Source organism: Lissotriton vulgaris, chromosome 5 (genome assembly GCF_964263255.1).
Source record: "Lissotriton vulgaris chromosome 5, aLisVul1.2, whole genome shotgun sequence".
In the NCBI taxonomy this organism is placed as follows: domain Eukaryota; kingdom Metazoa; phylum Chordata; class Amphibia; order Caudata; family Salamandridae; genus Lissotriton; species Lissotriton vulgaris.
Window position 1 is genome coordinate 862,703,347 of NC_141693.1, and position 18,225 is coordinate 862,721,571.

Genomic DNA, 18,225 nt, shown 5'->3' on the forward strand with positions numbered 1-18,225 from the left:
GACAGGAGGAACCACAGATGTATTGGGATGGCCATCACAAGCAAACAATGAATGAAATCACCTGGGCCTGACCCAAGTATGCAAAGGCGGGAGAATCAGACCCAATGCCACAATAAAAACCTTATATTTCTAAATGGAACAACAACAAACAAATGGCAATTCAAGGGCATGCCAAAAGCCGATAGAGGAGATAACAACAGGTCTTGCCGACAACGCATGAGCACTGCCTAGGCTAGACCTAAAAATACATTGCACAGGATTTTACGTCTAAATACATTGTGCATCATTATCATTCATCATTTCATGAACCTAATGCACATACTATGGGGAAGATATATGTTTCTTGGCGCTTCGCTGCAAATCAGCAGGGATGTGCCAGGAAAGATGCATGACGCAAGTTTACCCTTGCGCCACCACAGAGGCGCTGCATTTACAATGCGGCACATCATGGCGAAAGGATAAACAGATGCGTGTTGCATCTGTCGGCGCAAGGTTGGCGCAGTGCTGGAGCGGGCACGCCACGCAACTCCAGCACTGTTCCAACCTGACCTATCCTCAACATGGTGCATCACGCCTTACGCCTGCTTCAAGCAAGCGCAAGGTTTTGACGCAGCGGTGTCGGAAAAGTGACTGAGTGAAATCATCTTGTAGATTTCACTCAGGCACTTTTCCGAGGCGTTCCTGCAACGGGCCCCCACCTCCCCCCTGCGCCTTCATGGGGAAGGTGGAGGTTACGGGGGAACAGAAGGTGCTGAGAGGGAGAAGCTGGGCAGCTGTTGAATTTCACTCTTCTGAGGTGCTAGCCAGGCCCCTTTGTAGTCTCTGGGGTGTCAGATCCCCCCCCCCCCCCCCCCCCAGATTTTTTGCCCTTTATTGATACAGGAGGAAGTGGAAGGGTGGTTCCTGGGTAGGCATAAGGAGTGCAGAGGACAAGTGAAGTGCACTCCTTGTAGGAAACTAGAGAGAATCACAAGAGGCCTCCATCTATTCACACGGGCCACATTGGAGTAAGTGGTGTCTAATTTCCCAACAGTATAAAAATCATTCCTGTGCCTAAAAGCAAAAAAGATATTTTTTTCCCCACTGAGTTTTTCTAATGTTGGTTTTGCTGGGTTTTGATATTTATTTATTTCTACAAATTATATGACCAGATTACATGAAACTATTCAAATAATTAGGTTTTGGGGGTTAAAGTTTTCTTAGGAACCTGCCACCAGCGCTGCCGAAAAACTGGGGCTGACAAATACCAATATTCCCTCGTCTTCATTTAACATCATGCCTTTCTTCCACTGCCCTACACTTCCTTGGGCAGGTTCACAAAAGCAATTAGGAGTACAGAAAGCAGTGCTACAGGAGTACTTTATTAGGTACTATTACATGCCTTTGTGAATCTTTTTCCAAAACGTCCAGTGGGCACAAGTACTTTCTCTTTGCACTAACAGAACATGATATTTCCTGAACATTCACATTTTTAGTATTTTTAGTCCAATTCAAAAAGGCATGTAAGAGTATGGAAAAAAAACATTTTAAGTACTGCTCTCCAAAATTGTCACCTGTCTCTTTATCTCACTCTTGCAAATTCTTTTACATCCCTGCTTTCTCCCTTGGTCACTGTTTTTGCTATCTTCATCTTCCCTTTTTTATTGCCTTTCCTGGTGTCACCTCTCTTGCTCAGGTCCAAAGGCTAATTATGACAGGTACATCTCAGAACCCAGGACACACACCACTGGCACAAATTAAGCACTTATTGCATGTTTTTTCTTGTAAAGGTTCAAAATGTTCTGTTTTCAAGAAGGCCATCAGAAAGTTGGCAAGTTCAAATTTTGTGTTTTTCTTTTAGTATTCATCTCTTTTTAGGTCTCGGCTAGAAGCGAGCGAAGCTCGCTCTCGCCAGAGACCTTATTGTTAGCGGCTCAGCTTCCCAGGAGGACAGCACTGGCCGCGCGCAGCGATTTGTTAAGGCCACGCGCACGAGAACGCGCTCGCGGCCAGGTGCTGTCCTGCTCGAAAGCTGCCTCCCTTCCCCGTGCAGGTCGGGCCGCCGCGCTGCCTGCGGCGACCCGGAAGCATTGTCGGCCAAACCGGAAGTAGGTGCTCCTGAGTGATAGGCCTTCTCCCTTCAGCGGATGGCTCTTCATAATGAGGGGACAGACGACAAGTTGCCATTCTTATTCAGGCAATTATGTGGCAAGAAAACACGCGGGCACACAACACAATGCTTGCCTAGCTCCCCAGCCGTGTCACTGATGAAATATGAGCGCTCGGTGGACTGGTGACTTCTTTGCGCGTCTTATACATTATCCTGCCGGCGCAAGAAGCAAGCAATGCGCAAAAGTACTTAATTATTTTAATTAAGCTCGTTGCAAGAGTGATCATCTTTGCCGTCAGTATCAATCATCGGCAATTTTTCGCGGTGATGGCTGTAAGTGATGACGATTCCAGCCGGCGATAAGTGATCGCCACGCCGGGGCTGACACTCCATTGGACTTTGCCGGGACGTTCTAAATACTCCTGGGCCTGTTACCCGGAGAACTATCTGTCTATGACAAAAGCCGGGCCTACAGCATATTTGTTTCTGCTTCCCAAATGGCCAGGGCTATTTTATTTGCAAACCTCATCCTTCAACTAGCCGTGGTCTCTCTGGCAGACATTTTGGAAGCTCGGCGTGTTAACCTGCCAGGGAACCATGAAGGCACCGCTTCGATATCTGCAAGATTTTCAGAAAGCCTTTGAAATAAAAATGAACTACAGATGTATTGCAACACAATTAATGCACCAGCCATAAGTATAACGAAGCCATGGGGAATAAAGCTCCATTCTGTAAACAAATGGGCAGGTCTTTTCTTCCCACGGGGCCGAACAATAATGTATTTTTTAATGATTTAAAAATAATGGCAGTCAATAATAGCGGTAATCCGCTTCCCTTCCACTGTTGGCATGTTTTTTCCTATAATTTGAGCGATCTCAGTGCTGCAAAGCATAAAAAACACGAAGTGGAACTCAAGAGGAGTGGAGTGGAAGATATGATATACTAAAAGCTTGTAAAATTACATCAGCAATGTAATACACTGTAAAACATTTTTACATTTGTTAAAAATCTGTCTATTGTGTTAGATTGCTCGAGGAAAACGTATTCAATACCATGTTGAATTTATATGCTTAAAATCAAGTCACGGAAAGAGACAGGACATGTCATAATGACGAACAAACACTTCTTTACTGTACTTTACTTAGTTCCTTCCACAGGACGATTTTTTCTAAATTGAAAAGCTCAATCTATCGAGAATAAACCTATACATTTTGAGAGTTTTTTTTCAAATTTGATAATTAAAGGTATGCTTTTTAGGTCTTAGGTGAGTGCAGAGTGGTGAGTGCAGAGTGGTGAGTGCAGAGTGGTGAGTGCAGAGTGGTGAGTGCAGAGTGGTGAGTGGTGAGTGCAGAGTGGTGAGTGCAGAGTGGTGAGTGGTGAGTGGTGAGTGGTGAGTGCAGAGTGGTGAGTGCAGAGTGGTGAGTGCAGAGTGGTGAGTGCAGAGTGGTGAGTGGTGAGTGCAGAGTGGTGAGTGCAGAGTGGTGAGTGCAGAGTGGTGAGTGCAGAGTGGTGAGTGGTGAGTGCAGAGTGGTGAGTGCAGAGTGGTGAGTGCAGAGTGGTGAGTGCAGAGTGGTGAGTGGTGAGTGCAGAGTGGTGAGTGGTGAGTGCAGAGTGGTGAGTGCAGAGTGGTGAGTGCAGAGTGGTGAGTGCAGAGTGGTGAGTGCAGAGTGGTGAGTGCAGAGTGGTGAGTGGTGAGTGCAGAGTGGTGAGTGCAGAGTGGTGAGTGCAGAGTGGTGAGTGCAGAGTGGTGAGTGCAGAGTGGTGAGTGGTGAGTGCAGAGTGGTGAGTGCAGAGTGGTGAGTGCAGAGTGGTGAGTGCAGAGTGGTGAGTGCAGAGTGGTGAGTGGTGAGTGCAGAGTGGTGAGTGGTGAGTGCAGAGTGGTGAGTGGTGAGTGCAGAGTGGTGAGTGCAGAGTGGTGAGTGCAGAGTGGTGAGTGCAGAGTGGTGAGTGCAGAGTGGTGAGTGCAGAGTGGTGAGTGCAGAGTGCAGAGTGCAGAGTGGTGAGTGCAGAGTGGTGAGTGCAGAGTGGTGAGTGCAGAGTGGTGAGTGCAGAGTGGTGAGTGCAGAGTGCAGAGTGGTGAGTGCAGAGTGGTGAGTGCAGAGTGGTGAGTGGTGAGTGCAGAGTGGTGAGTGCAGAGTGGTGAGTGCAGAGTGGTGAGTGCAGAGTGGTGAGTGCAGAGTGGTGAGTGCAGAGTGGTGAGTGCAGAGTGCAGAGTGGTGAGTGCAGAGTGGTGAGTGCAGAGTGGTGAGTGCAGAGTGCAGAGTGGTGAGTGCAGAGTGGTGAGTGCAGAGTGGTGAGTGCAGAGTGGTGAGTGCAGAGTGGTGAGTGCAGAGTGGTGAGTGGTGAGTGCAGAGTGGTGAGTGCAGAGTGGTGAGTGCAGAGTGGTGAGTGCAGAGTGCAGAGTGGTGAGTGCAGAGCGGTGAGCGCAGAGTGGTGAGCGCAGAGTGGTGAGTGCAGAGTGGTGAGTGCAGAGTGGTGAGTGCAGAGTGGTGAGTGCAGAGTGGTGAGTGCAGAGTGGTGAGTGGTGAGTGCAGAGTGGTGAGTGCAGAGTGGTGAGTGCAGAGTGGTGAGTGCAGAGTGGTGAGTGCAGAGTGGTGAGTGCAGAGTGGTGAGTGCAGAGTGCAGAGTGGTGAGTGCAGAGTGGTGAGTGGTGAGTGCAGAGTGGTGAGTGCAGAGTGGTGAGTGGTGAGTGCAGAGTGGTGAGTGCAGAGTGGTGAGTGGTGAGTGCAGAGTGGTGAGTGGTGAGTGGTGAGTGGTGAGTGCAGAGTGGTGAGTGGTGAGTGCAGAGTGGTGAGTGGTGAGTGCAGAGTGGTGAGTGCAGAGTGGTGAGTGGTGAGTGCAGAGTGGTGAGTGGTGAGTGCAGAGTGGTGAGTGGTGAGTGCAGAGTGGTGAGTGCAGAGTGGTGAGTGCAGAGTGGTGAGTGCAGAGTGGTGAGTGCAGAGTGGTGAGTGGTGAGTGCAGAGTGGTGAGTGGTGAGTGGTGAGTGCAGAGTGGTGAGTGGTGAGTGCAGAGTGGTGAGTGGTGAGTGCAGAGTGGTGAGTGCAGAGTGGTGAGTGCAGAGTGGTGAGTGCAGAGTGGTGAGTGCAGAGTGCAGAGTGGTGAGTGCAGAGTGGTGAGTGCAGAGTGGTGAGTGCAGAGTGGTGAGTGCAGAGTGGTGAGTGCAGAGTGGTGAGTGGTGAGTGCAGAGTGGTGAGTGCAGAGTGCAGAGTGGTGAGTGCAGAGTGGTGAGTGCAGAGTGGTGAGTGCAGAGTGGTGAGTGCAGAGTGGTGAGTGCAGAGTGGTGAGTGCAGAGTGGTGAGTGCAGAGTGCAGAGTGGTGAGTGCAGAGTGGTGAGTGCAGAGTGGTGAGTGGTGAGTGCAGAGTGCAGAGTGGTGAGTGCAGAGTGGTGAGTGGTGAGTGCAGAGTGGTGAGTGCAGAGTGGTGAGTGCAGAGTGGTGAGTGCAGAGTGCAGAGTGGTGAGTGGTGAGTGCAGAGTGGTGAGTGCAGAGTGGTGAGTGCAGAGTGGTGAGTGCAGAGTGGTGAGTGGTGAGTGCAGAGTGGTGAGTGCAGAGTGGTGAGTGCAGAGTGGTGAGTGCAGAGTGGTGAGTGCAGAGTGGTGAGTGCAGAGTGGTGAGTGCAGAGTGGTGAGTGCAGAGTGGTGAGTGGTGAGTGCAGAGTGCAGAGTGCAGAGTGCAGAGTGGTGAGTGCAGAGTGGTGAGTGCAGAGTGGTGAGTGCAGAGTGGTGAGTGCAGAGTGGTGAGTGCAGAGTGGTGAGTGGTGAGTGGTGAGTGCAGAGTGGTGAGTGGTGAGTGCAGAGTGGTGAGTGCAGAGCAAGTGTGCAGAGCATTGTGTGCTGTTGAGTGCAGAGTGCTGTGTATTGGCAATGTTAATGACAATGCCCATTTATTTTTGATTTAAAGAAAAAAAATGTCATGAGCAATGCCAATAGCTCTACCTTTAATGATGCCGAGACCATTGCATTGCAAATGCTTGTTTGATTTAGATTTGGGGTACCCTTATGTAAAGTCTGCCACTGGTATCCCCACCATAGTACTAACTTCAAGGGCATATGTGGTAATCATATAATCCTTTAGGGAAAAGAAATGAATTGTAATTTAATTCATTTCAGGTGGTTTAGCTATTAATTGTATTGTATTGTAATTGCAATTATATTATTATATTTATTTTATTTTACAGAATTTTATGTAGCGCAAACTTGACCCGAATCGTATAGTGCTTACTACCCTGATGAGGTGTCAAAACACTTTTTCGTACTCTGGATCCCATAAAGGATTAGTGGTGAATTAGTATAGTGGAAATATGAAAGTAATTTGAGTGTTGGATATGTTAGTCAGTTTTTTGGATTGAGAAGGATAGTGGAGGGATAGAAAAGTGAAAAAGGTTTGTATCATATAGCGCTTGTTACCCTTGATGGGGTGTTGAAGTGTTTTTTTGGAGGGTAGCACGCTACTTTGGAACCCAGAAAGAATTAGTGGTGAATTAATATAGTGAAAATATGAAAGTAATTTGAAAGGTGGGTATGTTGATAGGGGGACTGGGTCTTCTTGAGTTGGCACTCTTGTTCAGGGGTCTGTGAATACCCTGCACAATTAATGGATGATAAAATACATCCCGGTAGTGTTGGTAGTGTTGGTATCCTTTATACGGAGGAGTCAAACATCATCCGTGGATGTAGCTGTTATGATTTGGCCAAGAAACCTGTTGGTGAATGAGCACTCTACAAGTTCTGATTAACATAAGATAACATTTGGAACAAGTGCTGCTCAAGAGTGTACATTCCCAACAATTGAAAGCATGCCACCTAACGTATGAACTGAGATATATCTTTTGAATTATCACCAGGGCCAGTGGAATTATGTGATTCTGCGACTGAAGTGTTTCTCGCATAATTATGGATTCTCCCACATTTGCCACATGATCCATTATCTGCTACATTATCTGTAGATTTTAACCCCCAATTTTTTTTTCTACTGCAAGCAAATCAAAAGTTACTAAAAGCGTTGCAAAATGTGTGCATGAGCAGTGGAAGGCCCTTCGCAAAGGTTAACTTGTCATATTTCAGTACTTTCTGTATTTGGTTGTTTAACGGGTACCACTGAGGTGAATGTTTCGCCTAGACAGTATTTATGTGTGTAAATATTATAAAGTAATGAAGTAATGCAATCAAAAAATGTGCTACATAATTTGCCTTTTCTTGGCGCATAACGTAGTCAACTCTGCCCCATAATTTGGTGCTCCTCTGGCGCATAATTCATGTGGCTCTGAACATAACCTATTACATGATGATTTTGGTAGAAAAGTGTGTTCTTTCTGTGGTGCGAGAACATTTAGGCGTCTCAAAGAGCAGGCTTTTTTGAAACGCATCTCTGTCTATTATATAAATGAAGGCTCCCTGTTTTTTCCGTTTTTACCGCACTTTACAGATAAATACAGATAGAAAGCCATTTATTTTCTTGTCTGTATTTATTGGATAAAAAAAAAATTGGGTAATTTTTGAGTGATTCTAAATACACGTTGCTATGACTGCCAGGCCAATAGCTGTGTGGAATGATAGGTAAGGTAGTTAAAAAAAAGAAATGTTAGTAAAGAGGCTTAAACAGAAGTAGATATGCACAAGGCTGATACTGAAATGTGCATATTTTCATATAAGTACATTGATTTATCTTCTGCGGGTGTTCATATCACTGAAACCTTGCAAGCATTCAGGCATGACTGCACCTTTATTGGTTAAATAAATGTGGAAATATACCAGTTTCAGCTGTATTTTTTCCCAAAACCTATAATAAATATGGATAAATACAGATAAAGTTGACAAAAAGTAAATATGGATACAGACAGAAATGTCCCAAAAATAAATACCATACAACCGGGAGCCATATATATAATGCACATGCATTCAGCATGTAGTATTTTCAACAGTATAATCAAACTGTGTAAATATGGCTTATTTGGAGATTCATAAGGGAAACTAGACTTGCCGAATGGAACAACCACTCAGTGGAGGAAGAGAACACCATTGAACTAATTCTGGCATGTGTTTCACCCCGCCTCTGCTGCACTCTAATTGGAAGTCTGCAAGAGTGGTTGTAGATGAAGAGGGCTGGCCTTGGTTACGTGCCCCTATTGAAGTGAGGCACTGCCTACACGAGGATCTAGCAATGTGCCAAGCGATATTCCACCTGTGGAGAACACTATAGGTTGTGCCATGTGTCCTTCAATAGGAGTCAAGTGCTGATGGGTGGTTTCCATGGTTACCAGCCAGTGGGACCAGTCTGCCTATTGCTTAATATAGGTCTCATGGATTCTTGTTCCAGGCTGCTCATATCTGAGGATTCCTAGTGTCTGATGTTGTAATCTTCACTGTAGAAAGTGCAGAGATCTTGAGTTCATTCATCTCGCTGGCCCATCTCATGCGAAACTCTCTACCAGGGTTCTCTCATTCTTCCTCTCATCTGCCCACTAATGTGATCGCGTCAGAGTGATTCACAAGTAGCAAGAGCTTTTGGTGTAAGCAAACTTTTGAAACTGCTCCTCGCTTTCTGTTTTGGACTAATGCTCCGAAGCCACTGCCAGCTGGTTTGACCCCCACTTTCATCAAAGCTGAGGGTCTTGGACACTGTAAGAAACCACTCCGCTTTTATTAAAATGTGAGGATTTTTTAGGGTGACACTTTGATGTTTGGTAGTCAGCCTCTCTACAATATCCAAGGCCCCGTAACATATTGTGCAGAGAAGCCTCGGTACTCTCCTTTCCCTGACTGTTCACTCTGGAAGATGACGCGGTCTAGTGGTCAAGTTGGCCGTTGTGGAACCAAGGTGGTCATAGATCCCAGCTAGCCTCTTTGTCGTGTTGTGTGATCCTGGGTAGTTCTCTTTTCTGATCATAGTGTTAGTAGCTCGGTGTTGTGAAGGACAGCTGCGTGTTTGTTGAGGGCAAATCTTCACAAGAAAAGCTCAAAGGCACCCTGGTTGCTCGCAGATGTCTGATCATCCCCCCTAAACAGCTGTCTTTCAAGAACAGATGCTTGCAAAGATGGGTCTTGGATCGCACAGAAGAGCTATCGATCAAAACAGTGTTGATAGACCCAGCAATGTGATGGTTGAGCCCTTTCCCCTGGGTGGGTAGGCCCATCCAGGCCCAGTATTTGCTTTCCAGTTTTCCCACCCGAAGCCTGTATGTAGTAGTCAGCTCTTAACTTTGAACTCGCCCCATCAACTAGGCTATTTTAAATACCGAAACAGCAACCCCGCTGCCGCCCCCCCCCCCCCCGCATCCTCCCCTCGTTTCAGGAAACAGCTGCGCACTTAGTGTTTTTCACATTAATTGGTCTACACCTGTCAGACTCTACCAAATGGTGAGGGCAGAGGGGAGCAAGCATTTGTGAGTGGTGGGGTGAGGGGCGTTCGAAGAGGCTCAAGCTGTTTCTGTTCCATTCGTGGGACCTTCCTCTAACTTCTTCCCCACCTATTTAGGCCTCGCCAATAGAACGCTTCAGGCGTCTGTTGTCAAACACTTTTAGAGCACAGTACCAACAAAAACAGTGGTCTTTGGGTCTGCCCATTGCTTATAAGTGGTTGTTTTTTTCTGATCATGGTTTTGGTATGACTTGTGTCCTTCCTCTCCTTACATTTACGGGATTATTGTTTTGTATTATTCTTTAGCTTTCTGCACGTTTTGGGAGTGCATGTATTTTCTTGAGCTCTCCTCTTTGTGCTAATTCTGCCTTCACACCCCCTCCACCCATGCACTCGGTCTCCCACCCACCAGGCCTGTCATGTTTTTCCCCACTGCACTTCGTCCTGCTCGGCTTTTGTTTTATTTCTCCCTAAGTGCTCCTCAATTTGACCCAGGCCCTTCTTTTAAATTTACCACTCCAACATTGGTGCCTGCCATCTTGGAACAGTAAGTAAAAAAAAAATGCCCACTTTGTCCTGCATTGTGATGTATGTTTGTGGTGACACCTATGCAAGGATGATCGCATTTGTCAATATGCTAGGGCCACCATAGCGCCATGATGCATACAAGCACATAAGTGGCTGTGGTGGCTCCTTTTTTGCCATTGCTGTTCAGCATTTTCAGTTGCCATTTATTTTCTTTTTCACAATACTGCACGGTATCATGGGAAAAAAATCTGACAATGTGATGCAAAGACAAAATATGAGACCTATATGTTGTGCCACTGCTTGTTCCTTTAGTGTACCCAGTTCCCTGCCCTATTTTCACTCAGAGTTTACACATCGATTTCTTTGCTCTTTGTGTAAATGGGCTGTTATATTTTTCCTTATCTGGGGTATGCCTATTTCGCCACTTTCTCTCCTCCCCTTTGTACATATTTCTCTCCACCTGGCCTCACAACACTTTTCTTCAAAAGGCGAGTCTATATCTTTGTGTTTCCTCTACAAAGGTGTACAACATGTGAGTTACTGTCTTATGTGACTTACTGTCTTCTGACATGCACAGTTTTCTCAATATTTCCATCTGCCACGTGCTTCCTCTCTCGGTCTCACGGTGTGCATGCCTTATGTCCTTACTAAGTACTGTTATACTGGGTAATGGTAACACCCAGTATTGGCAGCCCTTAGAAATGCCTATAGCGCGTTATGAAGTGTGATTTCAGGTTTTCCGTAGAGCATGCCACATATTTTACCACTTACCAGTGTTCACCACAGTTCTTCGACCGATTCTGTGCGCTGGTAGTATGTTAGGGAGGTAAATGACGAATGTTGTATGTCATATTTGGTTTAGTCCAGGATAGTCTTGATGTACCTTTCTAACACAGTTGAGAACTATAGCATTGTAGTGGGCGAGGCGGCCTAGTGGCCAGTAGGGGCACAATGATGGTTGTGGACAGCGTTGAATCCTTGGAATCGATCGTGGTATTACTTGCGTCCTGTGAATTACATATATTTTTCTAACTCCTATATCCAAGGTGTTCTTTAGTAACTGCCCTGAGTTTATATATGTCTCAGGAGATGGGTCAGAGGTATTTGTCCTCTCTGCTGGTTCTGATGGCCGACTCTTCTTCTTTCCTGCAGGTACTGAACAACAGCTTGTACAAGAACGTGTCTCCTTACGACTCCCTTAACAACATTGTGGATGGACTCAACTCTCTGACAGAACATTTCTCGGACCTTTCCCTCTCTTCAGATGCCAGGAAACCCAGCAAGAGGCCTCCCCCCAACTACTTGTGTCACCTCTGCTTCAACAAGGGGCACTACATCAAGGACTGCCCACAGGTAAGGCTGAATATCTGAGCGATCTGGGAGGCCCTGGGGTCCCTCACCGCATTCTGCAGGGGTCCCATCATTTTGCGTTACGCCACTGCCTCCAACCTCACTGGATTGTCAGCATCTTTCTGCTCACAGATGCCCCATCCCAACCGCTCAACAATCCGTATTTATGACTCATTCCACTGCTTGACAGCCAGTTGTAAGTTACCTTACTGTCGGCACCAGGTCAGAACCCTCAAGGGGCCAACCCTACTGTTTTACCAACAATCAAGAGTTTGGTTTGCAACTTAAACCTTTTTACAACACTATTTTTAAAGTGGTCAATCACAGAGTACATGGGTTGGAGGGAGGGGAGAAAAGCAGGTAGGCAGTGTGGAGTTTAGAGGTGACCAAGTCAGTGGGTGAGAAATGATGGACCAAGAAGTATGGCGATTCCCAACAACTTGTAGCATAATCCATCCCTATATGTATTGAGTACAAGCAGCCTACAGATCCCATATTCTTTCATATCATTGGCTTTTGGAGATATGTCTTTGGGGAAGCCACATCCACTGGTTGTTTAACGAAAATGAAAAAGTGGGGCTTAGTCAGTAACATGTTACAAATTCAATTTTGTCCGTGATCTGTGAAAAGTGTATAGTGTAAAACAACGCTGAGAGGATTTCCAGCAAAGCTGCCCCCCTCCAGCCTGATTATGTCAATCTTTGAGCAGGCTAATTCATTTTTATATATTTTTTTAATTACATGTTTCTCAAGCGCAGTTTACACACCAAGCATGCAACCTTAATGCATAGCACACATTCAAGGGAACCTAGATCATTACTGAGTCTTTCCTTAGTATGTTCCCAGTTTAATGCCTTTTTCAGGGAGTTTTTAAGATAACTTGTAGAACAATCAGCCCGTCCACAGCCAATTTTATGGAACACCTGTTGTGTAATGTTGAAGAGATGTGACAAGGGATTTGTAATGAATCAGTAAAAAACAAAAGATCTTTCCTCCTTTTTTGCATGCTTGCAAGTACCAGTTTGTGAGAAAATGTATATTTTTTAAAATTACGCTCCTGCTTGATAATATTCTCTTCATCCCTTTCATCTATATTTTCGAGTTGTCGTCTTTGATTTATAGATGTGCCATTTTATTGAACTATTTGGGTAACTACTTATAAATGACACATTCTTAAAAATCGGGCTATAGGGTATGGTTCATCAGTTAAGAATAAAATTGTGTAATCCGTATCCAAACCTCCATTTCCTAAAACTCATCTTAGAAGTGGGCGATGTACTGAAAGCTCGAGGCAGGTTCAAGCCTGAAGCCTGGCTCTACCACAGTTCAAGATCCTGTTGAAACCACAAGCCCATAACGAACAGATCTTTTATGTTGCTTCTGCCTGCCACTCTCCCTTTACGCAGGATGTGGCGTAATGGCCAGAGCTGCCGACTTTGGAACTGGGGAATAAGGTTTCAGTCTCTTCGTCGGCTCAAAAACCTGTGATTCTGGGCAAATCGCTTGACCTCTCCATGTCTATAAACACTGAATGGTGGCCTTGTGTCATGTAACTGGTGCTCAAGTAAAGTGCTCCAATACCTTTTGGGTCAATTTGTGCTATATAAAAGACAATTAGACAGGGCCACTAAAATTATGCAATTGTGCGGGTGCTGCATTTTCCACATGAATATAGATCTGCTACATTTGACACATAATCCCTCATTTGCTGCATAATCTACAGATTTTAACAAAAATAATTGTTTCTAGTCCAAATGGTTCAAAAGTTACTAAAATCGCAGCAACACATGCTCCCACGCAGTGTAAGGTCATTTGCATAGTTTAACTGGTCACATTTCTGTTGTGTATGGCTATGTTTGGGTGTTAACCTGGTACTAATAAGGTGTAACTTCTGCCCAGACAGTGTTAACAAGTGTAGATGGGATACAACAATGAAGTTAAACTATTTAAAAATGTGCCGCATTAAGCTGCATAATTTGTCTTTTCTTGCCGCATAACTTCATCAACCCTGCTGCATAATTTGGCTCTCTCCTTCTGCATAATTCCAGTGGCCCTGCAAATAGATACCGACTTACTGTCTGATTTGTACAAAGTGAAACCAGAAAGCCTAGATAAATTGTAGCTTCCCCTCTTGAATAGTGTGATCTTAGGCACGTTTTTTATTTCACAAAAACTTTTTTTTGTCTTCATATCACGCATGAAAGCACTTTCAAATATGCGAGTCCAGAATACCAGATGTTAAAAAACCCACTGTGTGTGATCTTGTAGGCTATAATGTTGCCCTAGAGTACTCTGAACCACTACAAGGTTCACATGACAATTGTCTTGATTCTTAGTTCACTAACTGTTCATGTTTAGAAACTATCACTGTTAATAAATACTTCTCTTTGCAGTCATATTGTGTGACGTATTATTGTCAAAGCTTCTACATGTTATTGACATTTGAAGAGACTTTACCATACTTTACATGTTTGTTGTATGATTTACAAAACAAACTTTTGCAGAGCTCGACTCGTGCACGGGTTCTAAGATTCGAGCCAGACCCGGCTCTGGGTCGGTTCTCCCTGTTAATTTGTTGTCTTACCCACCTCTAGCTCATCTTTCTACTGTTAAAATGGAAACACCGGGTATAGGTTTTCTTTAGAGATGCTCCCATTGTAGACTAGACTGGAGGGACACAATGTTACAAAGCTCGGCAATGGGAGATTTTTCCCACCATCTTTCTGAAGGCATAGCCTCCAGTTTGCAAGGTCAGAGCAGGGCCAGATAAGAGGTCCAGTCCCTCCCCTCAGGAGCTTCCCCCCTTATTGGACTCATTTCATGGAGAAGGATTCTAGTACAACCTCTCGGCTCTGTCCGATACCTGACCCACGAACTCCACCTTCATTAAGACTATGCCTAAGGCAGAGCTTTTTAGGTCGAGCAGACCTACCCTCAATGCGTGAGCATTGAAGGTGTCTGCTTCAGACCTATTGTGGCCCGTTAGTGAGAATGCTGGGAATGAGGACACCAATCTGTTACGAGCTCGCAGTTTTTACCGCGGGAGCGCGCGTCTGATCCGCGCATGCGCAGAGTCCCCGCGCATGCGCAGAGTAACTCACAGCCCTTGCACAGACGCAGGCAGGCAGCCCCCACCCCTCTGCATGCATGCATGCACGCACGCACACACAGGCGAGCGCATGCACACGCAGGCACACAGACACTCGCTCACACACACACACACCTCCCCCACAGTCACACGCACGCACACATACATACAAAGCCCGCCCGCCCCCGCCCGCACTCGCACATGCTCCCCGCCCCCTTCCCCCCCACCCCGTCAGCAACCCACTCACCGGCTTCCTTCGTGCGGCGGCTCTTCTCAGCTGCAGGGCCCGGCAGCAGGACTCTTCTTCCCTCCTTCGGCACCGGGGCACAGGGTAGGCTCCTGCCTGCTCCGGTGCTCCAAACACGGCCCCGTCCAATCGCGGCTCTTCCGTGGGAGGCGGGGTAGGCTCCCGCCCTCCTACTTCCTGTTTCCTGTTGTCGCGCCGGCCTGCCTGACTTCCTGGTCGCAGGCCGGCAGAGTGACGGCGGTGATTTGCGGTATTTATTTATTTATGCATTTTTCTCTTCTGGGGTGCATTAGTTGTCTGTGTTTTACGTCGCACTACTTGCTGTTTTTGAATAAGTATAAGTGCGCTAGGTTGCAAAGATGTTTTTGAAGTTACTATGAATGGAAAAGGAATTGCATTTGTTGGCATTTTATTTTGGGTAGTCTTTCAGAATAGGAGGATCCCATTTTTTTCTGGCTGAGGGACACACGTGTCGCAGGCCCCACATTTTGAAGGCGTTATCGCCTGTCCCGTTGGCTGGTATGTGAAGCGAGGTTCTTCTCCGAGACTGCCATGGGGAGAGGCTGCCTTACGGCCAGAGCTGCCGACTTCGAAGCTGTTGAACCAGGTTTGAGCTCGGCGTCTACTCAGCTTCTCCCCGAATGTGTCCCTGTGTAACTGGTGCTCATGTAGGCTCTCCGATAACTCCGGGTCGAGTTCCCGCTGTATAAATCTAGAAAAAAACAAAGCTGCCACCAGCAAAAAGAAAGGGCGGGGTGGAAGTCAGCATCTCCGAGGGGAGTTCAATCTCTAAAGAAACTTTTCTCTCCGATTTAACTTCCTTTGCGTCAAAAACGTGTCATTACTGTCGATATCGCCGGCAGCAACAGCGGCTCTTATCTTTCCACTGCAGCTGCTAAAACATTGACTTTTCCATACGTGGGTCAGTGTTCCTTGACGTCAAATGCTCGTTTCCAAAGGTAAGGTAAACCCCATTTCGAAACAGCTCTCCATATCGACGTCACAGATGACCTTACAGTACACGTCACGCCGATGAAGTCGATGCTCCCGCCCCGCACATCAGAAGTCTACCTACACATGAAGATGTAGATGACGAGCCCTCCAGGGGGCCTAACAAGTGTAGATGTCATTAGCCGACTAGAGCGGGGAACCCTGCGGAGCTAAGTCACACTTTGGGGAGGACAGGCTTCCCCTGACGCGGTGTCCAGTGTGGGGATATTATAGAGAGAGCTGTGGCACCAGTTTATATTCCCTCAGATAATGAGGCCGCTTGAAAGGTCCCTTGCCCTGAAAGAAGCCAGCCGCCTTAACTGCTCTACGCTCAGGACTCAGTGACGTTTTCTGGACTCTGCTGCCCTGTGACCTAAACTGAACATAGAGTCCTGTCGAGCTGTGACTTTGTCCAAATTACGGTTTTGCTCATTGCAGCACTGCGGGCATTTAGCCCCACTCTCTCGCCTCCGTGTACGAGTGCGAATGTTGTGCTAGGCAGGGCAGTGTCACTGGGCACAGGCACCGTAGCATCTCTTGCTGCCCGTACGGCCTCGCGCTAGTCACCAAGGTTGCGGGCTGGCAGACACGGGAACAGAAGGTCTGATCTTAAGTAGTGCCTGCAAGGAGAGCATCCTTCTTCAAGGCACCAGCGCAGCACTGTGTCTGAGGCGCCATGGAGACAGACAGCTTCTGAACCCATCCCTCCTAGTCTGCCATGGATCACGACCGGAAGTCCTGGGAATAACACGGAGCACGGGTGGTAACATTCCGTACCTTGGAATCTCCCCGTGCGGATTCATCACACTTAAAATGTACATATGTTTAAGAGAACCTGTAAAACTCACACTGTGCACAGCACTGTTATTAGAACACTGACTCGTAGGGTAATCACATGCCTGTGCCACACCTGTTTTTCACCCCAGCAGTTGTGTAACAGTGTGTTTACTTACTGTAATGATAACTGATTCATTAGAATTGCTGAAAGATTAGTATCTCTAACGCTGAACCACCCGCTGTCAACAGGTAGGGTCACCTGAGCCTCTGTTGACCAGCCCCTCCTGCTCTATGACAAGCGTAGAGATCTTTATATTTTCATGTGCTGTGAAGACTAAACTAAGACTGAAACACTGTTATTTCTGATATTTTGCTTTGAGAAAGACCTGGGTGTGCCAGCCACTTTGGGCGAAACATGTGTCGGCTGCATTTCCTGTTACATCAGGCTTGAACCATGATCCTCATAATAAAAACCAACCAAAATCATAGAGAACTATTTTCTGGGCATTTATGCCTTGAAAAAAACGAGACACTCCCCTGTTTCTTGAACTGCTCAATGACAATGTCTGACCACATTGAAAAAATGTAGGAAACATCTTTAGACCGGCGTCGTTCAGCAATGCAACTTGGCATCTTCTTGGTCACAGTTGTGTATTTAGTTGGGTATATCTTGAACGGTAGCACTCACACTCCGGTCTCTCCCCTGTAGATGATTATCTTGCTGTGGCTGGTTCGCATTCATGTCTTCATATAGCTTCACAACATGTAAGTGATGAGTTTCACTCTTGCAGTATGTTTGCAGGACAGCGTGGGCTCATAGTGAATGAGACAAAAGGCAGTCTGCATCCATATCAAAGCGTAAAGATTTTTAGAGCCACATAATTGCTTTAGAAGCACATGTGAGTTTGACCCACACCCACCCACACTGCACACACTGTACCCACACACACACACCGCACCCACACACACACCGCACCCACACACACACCGCACCCACACACACTCTGCACCCTCACACACTCTGCACCCTCACACACTCTGCACCCTCACACACAGCTTATCTGTTATTTTCTTAATTTATTAGAAAGTTTACTCCCTTTAAGATCTGAACACAGCTGCCTGGTCCTGTTTATGGCTAATAGATCATGTCTGTAGCCACACTGCACCCTCACACACACCGCACCCTCACACACCGCACACTTACACACCGCAACCTTACACACACTGCACCCTCACACACACTGCACCCTCACAGACCATGCACCCTCACACACCGCACCCTCGCACACACTATTCCCTCACGCACAAACTGCACCCTCACACACACACTGCACCTTCACACACCGCAGCCTCACATACCGCACCCTTACACAACGCACCCTCACACACATTGAACACTCACACACTGCACACTCACACACCGCACCCACACCCACACACACACACACACCGCACCCACACACACACACGCACCCACACACACCGCACCCACACACACCGCACCCACACACACCGCACCCACACACACCGCACCCACACACACCGCGCCCTCACACACTCTGCGCCCTCACACACTCTGCGCCCTCACACACTCTGCGCCCTCACACACTCTGCGCCCTCACACACTCTGCGCCCTCACACACTCTGCGCCCTCACACACTCTGTGCCCTCACACACTCTGCGCCCTCACACACTATGCACCCTCACACACTATGCACCCTCACACACAGCTTATTTGTTATTTTCTTCATTCATTGGAAAGTTTGCTCCCTTTAAGATCTGAGCACAGCTGCCTGGTCCT

At 46.8% G+C, this 18,225-nt stretch overlaps 1 protein-coding gene across 1 annotated transcript in view; it reads left to right on the forward strand.

Annotated features, from left to right (window-relative positions):
- ZCCHC24 (zinc finger CCHC-type containing 24) overlaps window positions 1-18,225 on the forward strand; it is a 212,508-nt gene that overhangs the window by 53,785 nt on the left and 140,498 nt on the right. The window contains exon 2 of the mRNA XM_086922432.1: window positions 11,125-11,325. Within this exon, the coding sequence (XP_086778558.1) occupies window positions 11,125-11,325 (201 nt within the window). The remainder of the gene's footprint in view (window positions 1-11,124; window positions 11,326-18,225) is intronic.